This window comes from Charadrius vociferus, unplaced genomic scaffold (assembly GCF_000708025.1).
Source record: "Charadrius vociferus isolate BGI_N301 unplaced genomic scaffold, ASM70802v2 scaffold1044, whole genome shotgun sequence".
Classification (NCBI taxonomy): domain Eukaryota; kingdom Metazoa; phylum Chordata; class Aves; order Charadriiformes; family Charadriidae; genus Charadrius; species Charadrius vociferus.
Genome location: NW_009648254.1, coordinates 1,045,205 through 1,065,098, shown reverse-complemented (window position 1 = coordinate 1,065,098; position 19,894 = coordinate 1,045,205). Strand labels below are relative to the sequence as shown.

Below are 19,894 nucleotides of genomic sequence, written 5' to 3'. Positions count from 1 at the left end.
GGGGGGGGAGAAGGGGGAAAGGGGAAAGGGAGAGGGAGAGGAGAAAAGGAAAAGGGAAGGAAAAGGAGAAAAGGAAAAGGGGGAAAGGGATAAAGGGAAAAGAGAAGAAAAAGGAAAGATAAAAAGATGATAAAAAGACACAAGAAAGAGAGAAAAAAGGAAAAGAGAAAAAGAGAAAAAGAGAAAGAGAGAAAGAGAGAGAAAGAGAAAAAGGAAAAGAGGAAAACAGAAAAAGAGAAAAAGGAAAAGGAAGAAAAGGGGGGAAGGGGGGAAGGGAGGAAGGGAGGAAGGAAGGAAGACAAGGAAGAAGAAGAAAGAAAGAAAAGGAAAGAAAAGAAAGAAAAGAAAGACAAGGAAGAAAGAAAGAAAAGGAAAGAAAAGAAAGAAAGAAAGAGAGAAAGAGAGAGAAAGAGAAAAAGGAAAAGAGGAAAACAGAAAAAGAGAAAAAGAGAAAAAGAGAAAAAGAGAAAAAGAGAAAAAGAGAAAAAGAGAAAAAGAGAAAAAGAGAAAAAGAGAAAAAGAGAAAAAGAGAAAAAGAGAAAAAGAGAAAGAGAGAAAGACAGAACGAGAGAAAGAACGAAAGAAAGAAAGAAAAGAAAGAAAAATAACTACTGAACTGACAGAAGAGTTAAATGTCTGAGAAGACAAGAAAAGGAGTAATTCTGCCGTACCAGAAAGCAGAGCCCTGGCCTCCTGCCCAGGTCACCCCGGCACAGCCATCCCCAGCCCCAGGCCAGGGGTGCAAGAGGCATTTGGGGCCCTGTCAGCCCCACCGGGCAGTGCTGCAGCACTGGGATTTGGGGTCCCACAAGCTCCGTGTGTGTCCTTACAGCGCAGCCGTGCCCCAGTCTAAACCAGCGCTTTGATCTTAGAGCGTAGCAGTAGCTGCTATGGGCAGATCGGAGATAAGAAATAAAGTACGAACTGGCAATGAGACAGACCTGTCGATGGAAACATCTCACCTCCACTGGTGCCTCACACTCAGACATCAAGAGCTGACTGGTACAATTGGTTAAAGGACAGAATGAGAACTGCCTTAACCCCTAAACCTTTAATTTAATAATAAAAAAAGTGCGTTGTCTGTAAACACCATTTTCCAGGAAATCATTAGCCTGTCAACCTTCTGTTTCCTTATGTGTTATGTATCTCTTCATATGTCTTAAATTTTAATAGTTGCTGTTTGTGCTCCTCCTGGCGTAGCAGTGAGACAGAATTATTTGATATTATAAAGCAATATTGTATCTCCTTCTATGTTAAAACTAGAAATATTTTGCAGGAATACGTTTTCAAAGAGATATTGGCAATTCTGTGCTTGTTTGGAGGAGCAACGGAGTACCAGGGACTGGTGAGACTGATGGAAAAAAAATAAACAATCGCACAAGGAACTGTTTGGCTAAGGAGGGGGTAAACACAATAAATAATCTCAACACAAAGGGACAATGCCATTGAGTGGATTAAACACAAAACTGGAAGGCTTTGGCCGGGTTTCAGCTCTCCTTCTAATGCAACGTGACCTTGAGCGCATTACCGAGCTCTCCTGTTTGTGAAAAGTCGAAAGGACTTTAATAAAAATACAAACCAGCAGCACTCGCCGAATGGCAGCCTTGAGGGTTGCTTCAACCCCCACCACTTTGCAAACTGCTTCCACCTGTGTTCCAAGCCTGGCTAAAAGGTGGCCCAGGGATGCAAACTCCAATTGCTCCAAAACAGACATTTTTGTGTTGAAAGTATTTTTTATGCGATGCAAATTCACCCGCAGGAGAGCATAAGGCAACAGGCAGCGGCCAACGCCAGGGCAGCGGTTCCCACGTTGGGTAATAGAAACCTTCTGGGAAAGGAAATAATGGCAAAGAGCGACTTTAAAGCAAAGTACAGTTTTACGGGTGCCTGTTCCCATCTCTGTTTACGCCGCTGTGTTCACCCAACCCCGGGCTGGCAGTAGGACATCTACAAAGCGTTTGCCTCACGCCGCTTTGTGAAATGCTGCTTTGTGCTGGCAGGCAGGAGCCCTGGCTGCGCAGCGGATGTATTTCACTGCACCTTTGCGGTGAGTCAGCAGCAGAGAGCAATCTCGCCAAACGAAGCCTGCTGTCGACTGAATTCACCGGAATTGCAATCAGCCTGCAGAGCCGGCGTGAGGTCTGCTATCAGCGAATTTTCAGGCCCACGTCCTACGCTGGGCCTCGAGACAGCCCATAAATTCTCTTATACTTCTCATTACATTAGAAATGTTCACTATACTGTACTACCTCAGTCTGGCCAGGAAGAAAATTGTAATCATTTTTTTTTCTGTCGGGTTATTGAAAGAAAAATTCATGGCAAACATTTGTAACGGTTAAAAAAAAAAATAAAATCTCAAAGAGAGTTGCCTGGAAAAATCTGACAGACGTGTGGAAATGCTTCCACAGCACATCTGAGTAATCTTTCCCATCATCTCTGCAAAACGAGTGACATGACTGCAATCTCCTTCAGCTGCTTAAGGCTGCCAAATGAGGTGGTGTCCTGACCTTGGGGCCTACAAAAGAAAAAGATAATAATAATAATAATAACTGTCTCCTCATGCGCCTCCTGAAGGAGAATCTGAATTATTTTCTATCCAGACCCCACGGTACAGCTGAGCAATTCTGAGCTCCCTCAGTAGATGGTAGTGCTGCACTGCTCATCCTCTGCCTACTTTACGGATATTTAGAAAGCAATTTCCAGTTCCAGTTTTGTTCAATTCTCAGCTCATGAAACATATTTAACGGCTTCAACTTCTGCTCTAATGCACACCCAGGGAATTCCTTGGTAGGATGCACTCATCTCACGCTATCAGCAATAGTTTCTGGCCATGCAGAAGCCAGATAAATGGCCTCAATGGCAGATTTACACGCCAACAGAGAAAAGGTGAATATGTTTAGGATTTATTTTGTTTCTCTGCGGTAAATCTCTGTATCCTGAAAGAATTACGGTATCAGTTTTGGTTTAAAAAAGAAATCACGGAGCAAAGTGTCAAAAGTTTAAGAAAACAGAACTGGTGGAAGAAAAGTGATCACATTGTAAATGGCATTTGCAGTACCTCACCCATGTGTGGATGTAATTTTCCATCCAGCTTTGCTTATGAGAAACTGGCCTTGTTAGTCCAAGAAAGATCTCCTTGTCCCTGGAGATAAAGCAGACCGCGTAACAGCACGGGGAAAGGCTGTGGATGGGCATCCCACTGCCAGCATCCTTCTGCAGGGAGGAGGCAAGGGCAGGACTCGGATGTGGAGGGTCCATAACCTGGTGATACCCAGGGGAGAGGTGAGATTCCCCCATACTGCTCAGAAACCACAGACCAGATCAGGGCATTCTGGCCTCAAAGATATTTCCCTCCACTATGAAGGCTTATCATCACGCTTATAATTTTGGAAATCCTGAAAAGCTGATCTACCTTGTGGACTAGGCAAAGGCAGCTTGTCAGCATCCTATGGACCAGCCCACAGCCTGAGACTCAGTGACCTAAAGATTTCTCTTTTCCTTTTGAGGAAGGGCTTTCCTTCACTTTATTTTCCTTCTAATGCTAAAAGCATTCCGCGCGTAAAGGAAAAACCTGCCGGAGGAGGGATGCTTTGGAGGGAGCCCCGTGTACCACATCCCACGGGAGAAGCAGCGACTCCGGGAATGCCGGCTGTGGGCACTGTCGGACACGCAGCTCCTTCCCCTCCCTTTGCAGATCTCCCTGCAAAGCTTCCACACAGACCCATTAGCAAATCCCCCCCCGCCGCAGGTGCTGCCATTTCGGCTGTGTATCCTGCAGAAGCCTCTCCCCCACCCCGCCTCAGCGAGTCCTTCCCCACTGGCTGCCCGGTGCCTCTCCTGCGGCAGCGACACGCAGGCATCAGCCCACGCACCGGCACCCGCTGCCCACATCGGCAGAACACACACGTACAGCCCATGGTGACGCGCAAACACGTGCGGAGGGAGCGGGGAAGAGCGAGTGGTGCGACAGCCCTCTCTCGTCAAATTGTGCTCCCTGAGCTTTGGAGTTCACCAAAAACCCCTGGGGTGCTGCAGGTGCCCTCGGCCAAATCTGCCTTGTTTTACCCCGGGATGTGTGACACGGAGTCATGGTTGGAGGAGGGCAGCCGTCACAAGGAGGAGACGCGCTAGGCAGCACGAGAATGGCCATCAGTCTCTGGGCAGTAGTCCAACACCTAGACTACTGTGTGTTTTATAAATGCACACAATCCCAGGGCCATTTAACGATGCCCGCCTCCTCTCCCAGTGATGAATCCATTCGCTGCCCCATAACCGCAACCAAGGAAGCAGAACGGGCTTCCCCACGGGGCAGAGGGTTCTGCAGTCCCGGGGCAGCGGGTTCGGTGTGCTCAGACCCAGGCAAGAGTTAAGGTGCTCAGAGAGAGATAAGCGTCGATGAAAGCCCAGAGAGGAGAGCGGGTGCCTCTGCTGCAGATAAACACTCCTGCCTCTCTCCTCCTCTCCCCCCTCAGCCCACCCCACCGTCCTGCGCTGACGCAGAGGGAGCTGCAGGGCTGAACGGAACTTGTTTGAGGTTCCAATTAAATCTCCATGGAAGAGGGACACTCATATCCTCTTCTGATAAAAGGTAATCATAAATCCTGCGGGAGCAGCGGCTGCAGCCCACACCGCCTCCCACAGCAGCAGCGGCTCCTCGCACCGACATGGGCTCCAGGGTAAGAGTTCTTCTTCCTCTGCTCCACGCAACAGGTTTGCTTTGAGAAGGGGACAGGGCTTGTGGCTTGAGACGTAAGGGCTCCATCAGTCTACATGTCTCTATTGTCTCTGCTTCCTTACTTGTTCTCTCTCTCTAATTTTTATGTATATATATACACACATTTGTTTGGTCTTTGCTACTGCTTGGAGGTACAGTGAGAAACCATCCCTGTTTCCCAACTAAGTGACTTGAGTGGCACTCATATTCGATGATAAGGGATTGGAAGGTTTGCTTGCTTTTTTTTAATTAAAATTCGATAAATACCATTGGCTGGGATTTCAGGAAACCACAGGAGTATTGGAAAGAGGGATAGTTCGGGCTCAACTCCATCCATTTTGCCACTTAGTCTCTGAAGTGCCTATGAGCCACAAGAATGTAAATGGCTAATTGTTCGGTTGGTTTAGTGCAATTTTCTGATTGATATTTTCAGTGTGACTGAGCAAGCAATCTTTTTGCAGTCCCTCTGAAGCCCTGATCTTAATCACGTACGTTAGGCTTTTAAGTCTTGTATCTTGCCATGACATTTCAATTAGGTCAAATGAAAAGACATGTAAGGTAAATGAATTTCCTTTGAGACCTAATTTAATCTCCAAAGAACAAACATGGAATAAAAGATGTAGAGATTACCACAGATAAGCTACCGGCTTGATCTCTGCTTTGAGTCTTTGGAAGAAGACTTAAATGATGCCTTGAAGCAGGTACAAGATATCTCAGGAGGGTGGAAATGGGTTAGAGCACGCTCCATCTGCAACTATAAATACAAGGTGGATAAAACCATGGTCTTAAGAGCAAAGCTGGTGGTCCCAGCTTCTAGGGAAGAGCACCCAGCTCATCGAGGACACAGATGCTAAGCGACCTCAGGAGTTGCTTTCTCCAAGGAGAAGCCATGCGCTGCGGGAGGTTGTAACGCAGAGTGTTTTCTTTAAAGGTTATAGGAGACCTTCAGCGCTGAAGCCCAGGAGGCAGCAGGACCCCGGCTGAGCTCCAGGCTCTCGGCCATGCCGCCGGCTGCCGAACGCGTGCCCTGGCGCTGGCTGGCAGCGGGCAGGGCGTCCCGCAGGCTGGTGCTGGTGGTGGTGTTCGTCGCGCTGCTGCTGGACAACATGCTGCTGACGGTCGTGGGTACGGCGTGCGGCTCTTTGGGTGCCACCTCAGGGTTTTGGCTCCTTGGTCGATGCCGGCAGGGTCCCTGCGCAGGGAGAGCCGTGGGGAGGGCTGGGGGCGGGCAGCTTGCAGGACACCCACATCTAGCCAGCACCATTCATTTCAGCTGCATGCCGAGCCAGAAAACAGAGTAAAATCACTAACTAATCCCTTCCCTGGCTTTTTTTCCAGTTCCAATTGTCCCCACCTTCCTTTATACAACAGAATATGAAGGCGCCAACAGCTCTGTTGTGTCAGCCCTGACTGAGTCAGCTCCTCCAGCCTTGAAGGGTCCTCCTTTCTCCTCCATCTTCTCCTACTTTGACACCACCACGGTGACTGTCTCGGGCTCCACCAGCGCCATGGAGCTGGCGAACGGGATGGCGAGCAGCCCCCCACCACAGCCCCCCACCAGCAGCCCCCCACCGCCGAGCGGCTGCCTGGAGGGCCAGGAGGTCCTCGCCAAGGAAAACGTCCGCGTGGGACTGCTCTTTGCCTCCAAGGCTCTCGTACAGCTGGTGGTGAACCCGTCCGTGGGTCTCCTGACCAACAGGTAGGTCAGAGACCTGGGTTTGTACCGGGGACAGGCAGCTGCTGCCTGCTAATGCCATCACCGTTAGCCAAGCAGTGAAGGTCTGTGCTGCACGTGTGCCGCCACCGCAATCACGGAACTACAGAAACTGGCAGGGAAAATTGCAAAGGGGAGAATATATGCATCAATGTAAGCAGGAATTCTACCTTTTCGAAAAGCCTACAAACAGCTTCCAAGTTTATATTACAACATAAGCCTCACTAATGCCCTCCTCAGGTGCAGACAGATGCTGTTTAATACCAGTAACCATCAAATAAACAAACAAGGATTCCCACCTTGCTATGGATATAATGTTGTTGTTCGGATTTTCTGTCCCTGAGTTTTTCCTTGCCTTTGTCCCTAGCGGACACATGTGTGTCATCCCCACATGGCCTGGGTGGGCACGTGAGTTGGCAAAACAGAGCCGTGTCTCTGGGAGTGCTTTACAGTACTGTCCGGAGGCGCTTGGACACTGGGTGCTCCCACGGGCACATCCACACGTTCAGGAGATGCTCACCAGCCCACGGAGACGTGCGTGTTAAGGCTGGGCAGCAAGACCAGATCTTGAGCTGGGTGGGAATCCTCTCTGAGAGGTGCCTTTTTTTTCCCTTTCCAGGATAGGATACCACATCCCCATGTTCATCGGATTCATCATCATGTTCCTCTCCACAGTCAGTGAGTATTGCCCTTCGGGCTGCCCTTCATCCACAGCAGCACAGGAAAAAATACTTTGGTCCGTGCCTGCACCGCTGTCCCCGTGCAGGAGAAAGGAGTGAGAGCAGAGCAGCCAGCCTCAGAAATAGGTGACAAGAAAGGACGAGCGGCACCCAGCACTCTCCAGCCCTCAAACTGGTGCAAGCTGTGCTGCTGTCACCCTCTGCAGGGTTTTAACGCTCAGTCCGCAGTTCTGCCTGACGCCGTCTCTCTCCTTCCTCCGCAGTGTTTGCTTTCTCAGGCACCTACACCTTGCTCTTCATCGCCCGAGCCCTCCAAGGCATTGGGTCCTCCTTCTCCTCAGTCGCAGGTAAATGTTTTAGCTACACCCTAGTCGCTGTGTTAGCACCCCTTGTCTGGGTCCAATTATCATCTCAGGAATGATCAGCAGCACAGATGCACCGAGCGCCTTCCTCGGCTTCAGCCTCCTCCTCCTCACTGCGCCTGCCTGGCTGGCACAGACGGTGCACCCACACAGCTCAGCCGGCACGCAGGCAACCCCCCCCGAAGCCCGGGCTGCTTTCAGAGAGGAGCCCCCCCATCCCCCTGGCCCCGGTACCAGCCATCTTCCCGCGGCCTCTGCTTTCTCTCTGCCCCCAGGCTTGGGCATGCTGGCCAGCGTGTACACGGACGACTTCGAGAGGGGCAACGCCATGGGGATCGCTCTCGGAGGCTTGGCCCTGGGCGTGCTGAGTAAGGAAACCTTGCTCCCGACGGGGTTTACACCAACGGCATCTCCAGAGCTTTGTTGGCCATCCCCTACGGCTCCCACCTGCCTGCCTGTGCCCCTTCCCCGCTGGCATCCCACGGGCACAGTTGTCCTGTCCTCCTCCCTCCCTCTGCTCCCTCCCCACGGCCACTGCCCGTGGGACCCGGCACCTTCCCACCACCTTCACCGAACACCCGTGGGGGCGTTCAGAGAAAACCACGAGGGCAGGAGCCGAGCGCTGCTTCCCCGGGCGCTGGGGACGGTGGCGCTGCCGCTGTGTGACACAGCCTTTCCCTCGCAGTCGGGGCCCCCTTTGGCAGCGTGATGTACGAGTTCGTGGGGAAATCGTCTCCGTTCCTGGTCCTGGCCTTCCTCGCCCTCTTAGATGGAGGTGAGAAGCCACATGGTTTAATGCTACCAAAAAAACCCAACCCCAAACATGTGAAAAGATTTAAATGTGGATGTTTCGGGGAGAATCTCACAGGGTTTGTGTGAAGGAAGAGGCACATTAATACAACACGGGTGATATCATCAGCACTGGTTATTCTGTTATTGCTAAATCATATGTTTTCTACCACCAGATGCATGACATAGCAATATAGCAAGAATTAGTCCCTCATTACTTAATAAACCCCCTGATTGCTTTAATGGCTTGAATAGCACATTCAGTAAAGCTCTTTGAACTGCGAATTCTTTGTGAAAGGCACACTTGTCTGCCGCTTCTTCACCACGCCACCAAGGAATTAGACTTTGCCAGCATAAATGGTGATCCTTGTTCTTCCTCCCGTAGCTGTATTACAGATGCAGGCCACGAGAGCCTGCAGAGCGCGGCGGCAAAGTTACAGATAGCAGAAATGTGCATTTTTTTAGTGGGAAGTATTAAGCTAATTAAATTATAGTCACAGTTACCATCTCTGCCTAGATGTAATGCAAGACGTCTTTAATGAAGCATGTAAGAGCTTTTGGAAAATGAAACGTAGGTCCCATACATATGAAACTTTCTTTCTTAATCCTATTCTTTTCCACATCTAATTTCTGTCATGCTCTAGTTGCGGCTCCCCAGCAGGCAGCTGGCAGCCTGACGGAAAGCATTTGCATATCTGACTGCTTCATGGGTTGACAAAACACTTCAAAGACGGTCCACTTCAGGCAGTTCTGCTGCTCCCTCCCGTGGGAGCGGGGCTGGGACCCACCTCTCCCTCTGCCCGCTCCAACGCCGTCCCCAAACACAGTCACTGCATCCCCGGGGGCTCTGCCCATGGAAGGGGTGGGGATGAAGGCAGCACCAGAGGGAAATGCGGGTGGAAGCGGTGCTGTCTCCACCAGTAAGCTAACATCAGTGTTTTCTTCCCAGCTTTGCAGCTCTGCATCCTGCAGCCCTCTAAGATCTGCCCCGAGGTGAGTAGAGAGGCGTGAGCATCCGTGAGGGGCGATGCGGGTGCTGAGCCGAAGATGGGGCGAATGCCCAGGCGGCTCTCGGCCCGGGTAACCCCCTTTTGCCATCCCGCAGAGCACCAGAGGCACGCCGGTGGTCACCCTGCTGCGAGACCCCTACATCCTGGTCGCTGCAGGTAAAGGCGGGCGCCAGCAGGCACCACGGTCCCCTTTCTGCTCCCGCGTCTCCCGATCAAAGGGATCCGCTCGCGCCTGCTTGAACCAGCAGCAGAAAGTGGCTGAAATCGAGCATTTCCCCCTTTTCTCCCCGTCAGGAGCCCTCTGCTTCTCCAACATGGGGGTGGCCATGCTGGAGCCCACCTTGCCCATCTGGATGATGCAAACCATGTGCTCCCCGAAATGGCAGCTGGGTAGGTGCCGTGCTTTGCAGCCTTCGCTCCTGAGCCGTTGCTCGATGTAGTTCAGCTAGAACCGGTCCTGCTTTGGCACTGCGAGATGGATTGCATAACCTCTTATATCATTCTCAAAAAGAAGAAAACATATACCCTCACCCGCACAGAGCGAGCGATCCCAGGCTGCGTGTTGCTCCAATTTCAGCTGGAAATGTCCTTAGCGGTAGCTATACAATCTGCTTTTCTCTATTATTGAAAAAATTGTATAGAATCAGACTCCCCACAAGAGCAATAACGGTGGAAGAGAGGCTGTTTGGTGCATGGGAAGCCTGTCGAGGCCTGTCTTCTGCAGGGCAGATAATGGTGTCGTGCTGGGCTGAAATCGTGGCAGCCAGATGGGTTTTGCAGAAGCAGCTCTGAGTAAAACACGGCCATTTAGAGAGTTCCAGGCAGGACAGGATGGTACGTGCTAATTACCAGCTGCCTAGAAAATGTGATATGGAGATAACACTGTCTGTGTTTGCTACAAAAATAAAATCTAATTGTTATAAAACCCAATTGGCTGAGGAATGACCCAGGGGGTGCCCCAGGCTACACTTATATCCCAAATTGAATTGCAGCCTGGGAGCAGGAGGGCTGAGAGAGCTCCTAATCGAGTTATCCTCTGGTCAGGCGGGAACATCCATCCCGATAAGAGCCTATGATGCTTCTCATGAGCGAGTGATTGAGCAAGGACGGGGGAGGGCAAAGCAGCATCCCAACGCTGTGGGGAGAAGGGACAGCGCAGCTGCCTGGAAACCACAAAGGTCACAGGCTGAGAAACGCTCTCAGGGCTGCCCCCGGCACCACCGAACTCAAGGGGAACCTTTGAGGTGACGTAGAAGGACCCAGAGGTCAGTAGACATCAAAGAAAACCCCAAATATATTCACTAGATTTTCAGGTACCTAAGATTTGAGAGCAGTTTGGATTTAGACACAGCACAACCACAAGCCACCCACCTCACAAGCTGTTATGAGCTCAAAGGGCTTCTTTATTTGCGTGCTTCGCTTTGCCCACTCCCACAGCTCTGGGAAAAAACCCACAGAAGAGCTTGGACTAAACCTGCAGGATTAACTGTGCTCTGGAGCTGTTAAAGAGAGGAGAGAAAATTAAACATAAATCAGTGTGTTTCAATAAGGAAGTTCTCTTAGTGAAATGGAGCTGATCAGTTTTATTTATAGTCTGCGGGAGAGTATATTAAAAATAAACAAGTGGTAAATCAGCAAACAGTGCAAATATTTAATTTTGACTACATAATAATCCCTAAGCTTTTTACTTAAGCAGTTATTTTATTCCTCTTTTATTTAGTAAGTGAAAAGCAGAAGGCGAGGGGAGAAAGGTGGAAGAGGAACAAAGCACGACAGGAGAGAAGGACGAGTTAATTAAGGCAGAGAGGACAAAAACGTCCTGCGTTTAGCTCAAGGTCATTCCCCCAGATCTTGTGGGTGCATCACTGTGCTTTAGTTTCCCCCCATCAATAAGGAAATGCACTTTCTATGCCCCCCTCTGTCTTCACGGAGGGACCCCCACCCTTCTACAGGGCATGGAGCAACGGGGCAGCCGGCGCAGCCGTGACACGGAGCGACGGCGGTGGAGCACACGGAGAGGCACCACTGCAGGGACAGGCACCCAGAGCGGGTGCTGGACCTCAGCCTGCCCTGCCCGGCTCACAGGATTCTCCAAATGAGAGAGGCAGTTACTCAAGTGGCTATTTTCCTAAATCCCCTGTATTTGCTTGAGAGTGACACATGTTTTTTTTATTCTCTCCCGCTCAGGGATGGCGTTCCTCCCTGCCAGCATATCCTACCTCATCGGCACCAATCTCTTCGGGATTCTGGCTAACAAAATGGGCCGGTAAGTGGAACGGGAGAGATTTCAGCTCAGCCCAGCCCAGTCCTGCGCTTTCAGCATGAATTACGCTCGTGGTATTGCGCACGCTGAGAACATCTGCCCCCTCCTAACCGCGGCCTCCTTGCAGGTGGCTGTGCTCCCTGATCGGCATGGCTGTGGTGGGAATTAGTCTCCTTTGTGTAAGTAGCGCAAGACAACTTTGAGACCTTTCTGTAGAAGGATCGGCAGGGGCAGCGTGGGCGGTCGTACTGAAACGGGGTTACGTGCCCGGCGGGCAGTATGTGTTCAGTGGTTGCACGTGTGTATCGGTTTCACAGACCTGTTGCACCTTCACACCTCGCACAGCTCTTCTGTCCTCATTCACGTGTTCACCCTCTCTCCTCTCAAAGGTACCTCTGGCCAAAAACATTTACGGGCTCATCGGCCCAAACGGTGGCCTTGGCTTTGCCATAGGTAAGCTGTCGGCGTTCAGGCTGTGCAATACAGCCCAAACGCAGCTCTCACCGCTGCCCTCAGGGAAGGCGATGACTGATCAGGTCCTGCTTGCTCTGGGCAGGAATGGTGGACTCCTCAATGATGCCTATCATGGGATACCTTGTGGACCTTCGCCACACCTCTGTCTACGGCAGTGTCTACGCCATAGCTGATGTTGCCTTCTGCATGGGCTTTGCGATTGGTACGGAGGAACGCTTACCCATGGGATGATGCGCTCCATGTGTATCTCGCTTGGTTTATCGTTCCCTCTCCTCCACCCAGCGTCCACTGCAAGAAACCAGCATGGAGTCTGCAACCCAGACACTGTAGATTTATAGCCCCCCTCCGAACTGGACAGGCACCCTTCGCTCTCTGTCCTCTTAGCCTTTTTTAATTTTTAAATTTGCAGGTCCATCCACAGGTGGTGCAATTGTACGAGCTATTGGGTTTCCCTGGCTGATGATCATCATCGGAGTTATCAATATTGCTTATGCTCCTCTCTGTTGGTACCTGCGCAACCCTCCTGCTAAAGAGGAGAAGATTGTGAGTTTTAAGTATACTTTATGCCCTTAAAGTATAGGGGATTGATAATCCAGAGATCTGGGGGGGAGATAAGAATAAATTTGCCAGGGATTGTGTCTTACCTTTTGGGGTCTACTCTGCCCTCAATAAAGGGACAGAAAACTCAAGACAATAAAACCAGAAAAGTTTAGAGCTATGGTCCGTTCCCTAACTCACAGCTGGTATTCCCTGGGCTAAAGCTGTTGGCTGCTTTGGCTTTCTCCACAAGTGGTAATGCTCCTGTTAACTATTCAAATTAATCACCATTTTTACAAAGAGGAAAACTAAAAAACAAATGATCAAACAAGCTACACCACTCAGAAAACCCTGCGCGACTTCCCTCTAACAGATGACAGTGACGTGGAGGCAGAAAATGCGGAATAGCAAGTGCAAGGATGCGTGCCCCCTTTTGAAGCTGTATTACGCTGACACAATACAGATGTATTAGTGCTCCAGAATCACCCAGCCTCCCCCAAGGCTCGTGGACACAGGACAGACACAGGCTGCATCGCCGTCCTCTTCTCTCGGCCACGCAATTCACAGCAGGGACTACGGACCCAGGATTTGGAGGCTCTCTCCATTTAGTTAAGCCACTCAAGTGCTGTGTGGCTTCTAGGCTAGTTACCCAAACTCACTGCACCTCATCTGTAAAAAAAAAGTTACAAAACTGAGGAGAATCGTATCAATCTGTCCTGCAGAACAACGTTGTCTTGGGCACAGTCCATCCACGCAGTCCAGGATACTATTATCATCTCTCCCAAATGAGTCCAGTGGCATTTAGTAATGTCTTTAAAGCGCTTACTGTTTTTGAAAGAAAAGTACTGGAGAAAATGAAAATTAAATCAGCGGCATCAGCTTTGGGAGACTTCTTTCTCCAGAATTCTGCTGTACTCCCCAGTGTGAGACCTTTCTGTAACAACCGGGCACAATCCATCTGTGTCACTGCCAGGCCGTCAATAAAGATGACACTGTACTGCTAATGTGCTCCACAGTCCTCTGAAGACAGTTAAAACAAACGTTCATTGCTGTCTCAGTACAGCTTTGTGTGTTGCGCTATTTATGTGCTACATACAGCCGTTCGTGTGTCCTTTCCAACATCCATTAATTCATTTATTTGAAGAACTCTTACGAATTTCAGGTAGAAATATGGCTGAAAGCACTTTTAGGCTCTTAAATGCAGACTCAGCCAACAAAGCTACTTAGATCCCTTGTGATTATAAGTGACTAATAGAGCGTTTTTAAAAATCCCTGCCTCTCGGCTGAGATGGGGTAACAGGCTGTGTTTGCAACCCTAACCCACCGCAACGAGAAGTACAATACGTTGATTTAATTGCCCTTTTGCAATTTCCTGGGCACAAGTTTAGAAAGAGAGCAGCTGCACTGTTAGCAATAATTACCGAGTACAATGATCTGTAAAAGTATGTTACAGTCAAGAGACAGAGAGTGAAGTAATAGAAGTACCAGACTAATTTTATAAGTATCAGAGAAGTTCCCGTCACCTCATTTTTTCCAGTGACACCTCAAACTTACAACTTCTCTCGTTCCACCGTTGGCAGTTTATATAAACTTGTTTCTGTCTTGAACGAGCAGTTGTGTAACGCGCAGCCATTTCACTTGCCAGAAAGAGCAGATGATTCACCGCTCTGGAGCCCCGGCAGCACAATGCAGATGCGCTTGCCAGCAGGGAAACGGGAGGGTAATAACAATTTGTCAAGATTTGGTACCTTATGACTCATTACCAAAGGTCATAAATGGCTATTGTCAGGCAATCCCACATCCACGGTGGGACCATTGCCCCTCGCTTTGCACATGCAAGATGAAATTATATTTCTTAGGCTGACTGGAAGTGACTAATGCTTAAGCCTGTTCTCAAAACCTGTGTTATTTTTATCTTCCACCTGTTTCCCTGCTTTGCCAAGAATAAAAGGAAAAACGTGTTTGCTCTCTGTGATGGAAGGAAAAAAAAGCGAGCCATTCTATTCGGGGATCTATTCACACCTCCGCAACGCACCACCCAGTTAAATATTAACACCAAACCCCTCTGCCTGCCCGGCGGCCGGTTGCTCTGGAAACCCACCCCTGTGAGCACCACCAAGGCAGAGGACCCTCTGCCTCCAGCCCGGTGGGCTCCTCACCGCCAGCCCTCCCCGGGCACCGCACCCACCATTGGCCACAGAACTCAGACTCTTTCCTCCAGCGTTGGCAGCTCAGGCTTTGTAATTAATAAATTAGCTGCAGTGTAGAGGATTTAGAGTAAGGCAGGGTTGCCGTTTCCCTCTGCAGGATGCCATGCAGGCTCCCTGTGCTCCTCAAAGCCCTGCTGAAGGTGATCTGGGAGGTACACACTGCCCAAGGTTCAACGCCAGAGCCGGTAAAAGCCGCCTTGCTCCAGGGGGCATTGATGGAGTTTCTCTGTTCTGAGTGAAGAATTAGGTCATAATCTTTCCATCAAACGACCTGATTTTTTCCACCCACTCTGCTGAAAATATTAATCTAACTGTTGAGTGGGTTAGCAGGGCTATGAGCAGGTACCGCCAGCTCTGCAGCCCGCGGAGACGGAGGGAGATGGGTCATGGCGGAGGAAGCAGTGTTCCCCCTCGGGCAGACAAACGTTTCCCTCACAGCTCCTGCGGCGGAAAATTAAACAGTGTGGGTCTGCAGCAGGAGCTGGTGGCGTCAGTGGCCCCGTCTCCGCGGCACCTGCCATGCTCCGTTACCGAAAGCCCAGAGGAGGGAGGGCAGAGCCGCCGCGGCCCGAGGCGGGACCCCCCCAACCGCCCCCCCGGTGCCTCACGCAAGAGACAGGCCTCGACCAGCACCCGCGCGGGGCCGCCCAGGGACAACGCACTCGACAGGGCCCCGATGGCGGCGCGCACCGCCCGCCACAGCCTCCCGGGTTTAAGTGCCGCCGCTTTATTTCCCCGGCCTGGGCACCGCCGCGGACGACGCTCCTCCCCGCCGCCATGACACCCCGCCCCCGCCCCTCCGGGTAAGGGCGGCGCGCTAGGCCGCCGGCCTCACCACCCCCCCCGCCGCCGCCATCATGCACTCGGACGACGTGAGTCCGCCGGTTGATTCGGTTCCGCCTGCGCCCTCCGCCCGGCAGCCGCCCCGTCGCTCAGTCGGTTCCGTCCGGCTGGGGTGTACCGCTCCCCCCCCCCACCCCACCCACCACGTGGCGGCGCGGTCCCCGTCCCCAGCCCGGGGAGGACAGAGGGACACGGCGGGGGCCGTGAAGGGGGACGAGCTGTCCCTGCGTCGCCGGTGGCCCCGCCCCCGCCTGCCCGTGGGGTGCAGAGAGGGGACCGCAATGCTTGACGGGGGGGCGCGGCGGGGGGATCGTGTGTCCCCCCGCCCCGTTAGAGCCGCGGCGGGGTGGCCCGGGGCGCTGGGTGAGGGGGGGCGGGGTGTGTCACCCGCTGTTTGTCCTCGCAGGTTGTGTGGGACACGCTGGGGAACAGGCAGTTCTGCTCCTACAAGATAACGTGAGTTTTTTGGGGGGACAGGGTGGGCTGAGCTCTCCCAGCTTGAGGGGGAAGAGAGAGGAGCGGGATCTGGCTGCTCCGCAGACCCCAACACGTTCCCCTTGTCCTTGTGCCACATGTGACAGTTGTGGCTGTGAGGCACAGGGGCAGCCCTTCCCCTTTAATCCCACTTCTCTTCCTTCCAGGACAAAAACCCAAAACTTTTGCCGCAATGAGTACAACCTGACGGGACTGTGCAACCGCTCCTCCTGCCCGCTGGCAAACAGCCAGTACGCCACCATCCGGGAGGAGAAAGGTGAGAGCCCGGCAGTGGCACCCGACCACCCCTGGGGTGGAGAAGGGACAAATCCCTGCAGCCGTGCCAGCTCCCAGCACTCTGCCGCTGTCGGGGTCACGCTTGGTCTCTCTCCTGGGATCACAGGGACACCCTCGGTCTCTCCCCCGGGATCATGGGGACATGCTTAGTCTCTTTCCCAGGATCACATTCCTCTTTTCTTTAGGTCGGTGTTACCTGTACATGAAGACGATAGAGCGGGCAGCGTTTCCCCGTCGGCTCTGGGAGCGGGTGAGTTAACAAGAGCAGACTACTAACACACCTCTAATGGAACACACCGAGAGGCAGGGGAGTGCAGGGAGCTCCCAAGAGCAGACATGTCCCTGCTTTCTTGCTGCTCCGTAGCTCGACCATTTCCCTTTCCCCCTCCAGGTCCTGCTGAGCAAGAACTATGAGAAAGCGCTGGAAGAGATAGATGAGAACCTCATCTACTGGCCACGGTTCATCCGACACAAATGCAAGCAGCGGTTCACTAAGATCACACAGTACCTCATCCGTATCCGGAAGCTGACGCTGAAGCGACAGTAAGTGACGTGACCTAGAGCAATGATGTTGCTTTGGCCTAAAGCTGCTGCCTGTCCACTGAGCCACTGTCACCGGCTGTACGCAGGGCCCTGGTGCACCCAGCTGTTTCCCTGAGGCTTTGGCAGGCTTGTAAATAAACCTGGCAGAAATGGATTTAACTGCGGTGTAGTCTGAGTATATAAATGCACTTCAACTAGTTGCAGTCACATTTCTAATGATATAACTGCTGGTTGTTCCCCTAAATGAGAATTTGCTCACCTGCTACGCAAGAGGCTGACAGATTCACTAACTAGTGCCTGTTGTTCCCTGTAGGAGGAAGCTTGTTCCTTTACGCAGAAAGATTGAAAGGCGAGAGAAGAGACGAGAGGTAATACCACTCCTTCATGTAATCTCCTGTCTATTGCTTCTGTTCCACACGTCTTTCAAACTACTGACACAGCTCCTCTTTGCTCCATCAGGAGAAGGCCCTGATTGCCGCTCAGCTGGATAACGCCATTGAGAAGGAATTACTGGAAAGACTGAAACAGGATACCGTAAGGATCACTGCACTGGGAACACAGCCGTAAAACTGCTCCTACTGCCCTCTGTCCTGCTGGTTCTGCAGTGAGGGACACGGGTGTTGGTATGAAAGAGAAGCACCACCTGTGTAGGAGGGGTAGGGGATGATTGCACACTGCCCTTCGAGTGGCTTTATAACAGGCTGGAGGCCTTGCTTCCCCAAAACACAGAGCCCCTCGTTTTCTCTACAGGAGTGCATGCTTGAGAATCAGGGAAGGGCTGAGCCACAAGTTCAGCCTACGTTGTACTGCCTCCATGCAGGCCATGGGGTTTAGGTGACCATATCACCAATGGCTGTCTTCGTCCTCTGACTTACAGAAAATACGTATTTTCCTTTTCAGTATGGAGACATTTACAACTTCCCCATCCATGCCTTTGACAAAGCTCTACAACAGCAAGATGCAGAAAGCGAGAGTGAGTCTGATGCAGAGAAGGAAGAAGAAGATGACGAGGTAATGCTTTCAGCCACAGCACCACAGTTAATCTTCCCTGACCTGGCGTGGGACCTCTGGTTCACCTACGTGCTGGGTGTTGTAGCGTGAACGTCGGGGTGAGAAGAGGAGATTAGGAGAGGTGAACTCAGAAAAAGTATGTGTGTGCAAGCGGTGCCCTGGATGGCTCCTTCCATTGTGAGTCGTGACGCTGTATTGTGCTCAGTGTGCAGGTATTTATTTCTGACTTTATTTCTTACAGGACACGGATAAAAGAGAATTTGTGGAAGCAGATGACAGTGACCTCAGTGACTTTGAGGTAAGTGAAACTCCCGGTATAAACTGTTTGAGAGTGACCTCCACTCTCTTTGTGTCTCTGGTGACGGGGTAAGAGCCAGCAAAATCAGATTCGTGGAACATAATGATACAGCCAGACTGCATGGTGTCCGCTACACCCCATCTCCTCTGGCTAGACAGCTGGGAGCCAGGAATTATAAAATGGAACCAGATACACAAGATAATTTTGCAGAAAGAGGAGGTTTAGTTACACAGGATGCTTTGACATCACTCTTGTCATTCTTTCTCAGGACATGGATAAGTTGGAGGCAAGTAGTGAAGAGGAGCAGGAAGAGGAGGAAGAAGTAGAGAAGAAAGCCTCTCACTCCAAATCTAAAGGGAAAACTCCCCTGAAAGGACCAACCAGAAGAAAACGTCGCTACATTGAAATAGAGTATGAAGAAGAAACAGAGCCAACCACCAAAACGAAAGCAGCCTGACTTCTTCCTGAACCCGTATTTTGTACTGAATGACAGGACTCCAGATCTGTCGCTAGAACTCCTTCCAGCTTTCGCCACTCTGCAGGACCCTCATGAATTACTTTTTCCATGCTCTAGACTAATACTTTTCTTTAAGAAAAGAAGGGTTTCTGTCCCCACCCCAGGCAACTGCAGCAAGTTTGTACAACTCTTTCATGAAGCGCAGTTTGAAGAAGACTCCCCACCTTCTCTACAACCACACAAGGCTCAGCTCGGACTGTGCTCTGGGAAGGGACCTGGACTGGGGGGCACTACTGCTTTGTTCTAAAGCTGGAGAAGCCCACGTGTGGCTAGGCGAGCACACAAATGTGTCTTGTTTGTGGGAGGTATGGGGCTGACAGGTGGGATGAGAAAGACAGTAACTTTAAATAAATAAAATTTTTACTGTACAAAAAGCAGGGTGAGCATCGATCAGCCACACCTCATGTGTTCTCTTGGACTTTTCTGATGCATTCCCGTATGCGGTTCTCCTCACAGCTGCTGTACACGCCTTCCAGCAGGACCTGAAACAAGAAAAGCATCCATTTCCAATGCCAGCTATCTGTTGGATGAGAATTCTAGAAAGCATATACCTGTTGATATGTATCAAGTCACTTATCAAATCAAGTACTAACTTTGAAGTGGGTGGAAATTGATGCTTTCAAAATACTATGGGACCGAGGAAGCAAGAGCGTTCTTGCATGCACCATGCTGCCCCTTCTAAGGGGGAAGGGATCAGAGATGAAGCAGTGCTGGGTCCCCGGCTCACCTTCACTTGCCCTTCAGAGCAGCGATCCAGCAGGATGAGGCATTCAGTGGCCCCCTGGAGCAAGGTGGCTTTTACGGGCTCTGGTGTTGAACCTTGGTCGGTGTGTACGTCCCAGATCATCTTCAGCAGGGCTTTGAGGAGCACAGGGAGTCTGCATGGCATCCTGCGAGGGAAAGAGCAATCCTGCTTTACTCTAAATCCCCTTCACAAGCCAAGGGAAAGCACAGCCCTGCTCAGCAGTTCCTAGACACTTCAGGCAGGAGCTGCTAGTTGGCATTTATGTGTGGAGCAGGATTGTAGCTGGCCTAAGATGAGCAACTGCTTCAGCAATGAGGCTGAAGAAGCTGCTGCATTCAGTATGTCCATGGGAGGGAGAACACAGGCCCCAAACATAGAGGAAACCTTCAGCGGGTGCATCAGGAATCCCTGTC

The 19,894-nt window shown here is 51.2% G+C and overlaps 3 protein-coding genes across 3 annotated transcripts in view; 2 read left to right on the top strand and 1 right to left on the bottom strand.

Moving 5' to 3' along the window:
• The first annotated feature begins 5,715 nt into the window (after positions 1 to 5,715).
• Positions 5,716 to 12,951, top strand: SLC18A1 (solute carrier family 18 (vesicular monoamine transporter), member 1). The gene is made up of 15 exons (XM_009884368.1): positions 5,716 to 5,839; positions 6,053 to 6,413; positions 7,048 to 7,106; positions 7,372 to 7,455; positions 7,746 to 7,838; positions 8,156 to 8,245; positions 9,209 to 9,252; positions 9,365 to 9,425; positions 9,564 to 9,659; positions 11,457 to 11,535; positions 11,660 to 11,711; positions 11,922 to 11,985; positions 12,089 to 12,208; positions 12,416 to 12,549; positions 12,889 to 12,951. Exons 1-15 carry the CDS (start codon positions 5,716 to 5,718, stop codon positions 12,949 to 12,951), a joined length of 1,524 nt encoding a protein of 507 aa, XP_009882670.1.
• Positions 12,952 to 15,610: 2,659 nt separating this feature from the next.
• On the top strand, positions 15,611 to 18,763 carry MAK16 (MAK16 homolog (S. cerevisiae)). Its single transcript, XM_009884347.1, has 10 exons — positions 15,611 to 15,625; positions 16,003 to 16,052; positions 16,238 to 16,347; positions 16,553 to 16,617; positions 16,759 to 16,910; positions 17,224 to 17,278; positions 17,370 to 17,444; positions 17,811 to 17,921; positions 18,163 to 18,219; positions 18,488 to 18,763. The coding sequence occupies exons 1-10, from the start codon at positions 15,611 to 15,613 to the stop codon at positions 18,674 to 18,676; spliced, it is 879 nt and encodes a 292-aa protein (XP_009882649.1). The 3' UTR covers positions 18,677 to 18,763.
• A 316-nt stretch (positions 18,764 to 19,079) lies between these two features.
• Positions 19,080 to 19,894, bottom strand: part of TTI2 (TELO2 interacting protein 2) — a 6,409-nt gene continuing 5,594 nt past the window's right edge. The window contains exons 11-12 of the mRNA XM_009884367.1: positions 19,464 to 19,626; positions 19,080 to 19,218 (exon numbers count right to left, since the gene is read on the bottom strand). Of these exons, the coding sequence (XP_009882669.1) occupies positions 19,138 to 19,218; positions 19,464 to 19,626 (244 nt within the window). The 3' untranslated portion in view covers positions 19,080 to 19,137. The remainder of the gene's footprint in view (positions 19,219 to 19,463; positions 19,627 to 19,894) is intronic.

Coding starts and splice junctions, on each gene's coding strand:
- SLC18A1 (XM_009884368.1), top strand. CDS start 5,716: ATGCCGCCGGCTGCCGAACGCGTGCCCTGGCGCTGGCTGGCAGCGGGC. Junction 5,840..6,052: donor CATGCTGCTGACGGTCGTGG/GTACGGCGTGCG, acceptor CTTTTTTTCCAG/TTCCAATTGTCCCCACCTTC. Junction 7,107..7,371: donor CATGTTCCTCTCCACAGTCA/GTGAGTATTGCC, acceptor CTTCCTCCGCAG/TGTTTGCTTTCTCAGGCACC.
- MAK16 (XM_009884347.1), top strand. Junction 16,348..16,552: donor CACCATCCGGGAGGAGAAAG/GTGAGAGCCCGG, acceptor TCTTTTCTTTAG/GTCGGTGTTACCTGTACATG. Junction 16,911..17,223: donor AAGCTGACGCTGAAGCGACA/GTAAGTGACGTG, acceptor TGTTCCCTGTAG/GAGGAAGCTTGTTCCTTTAC.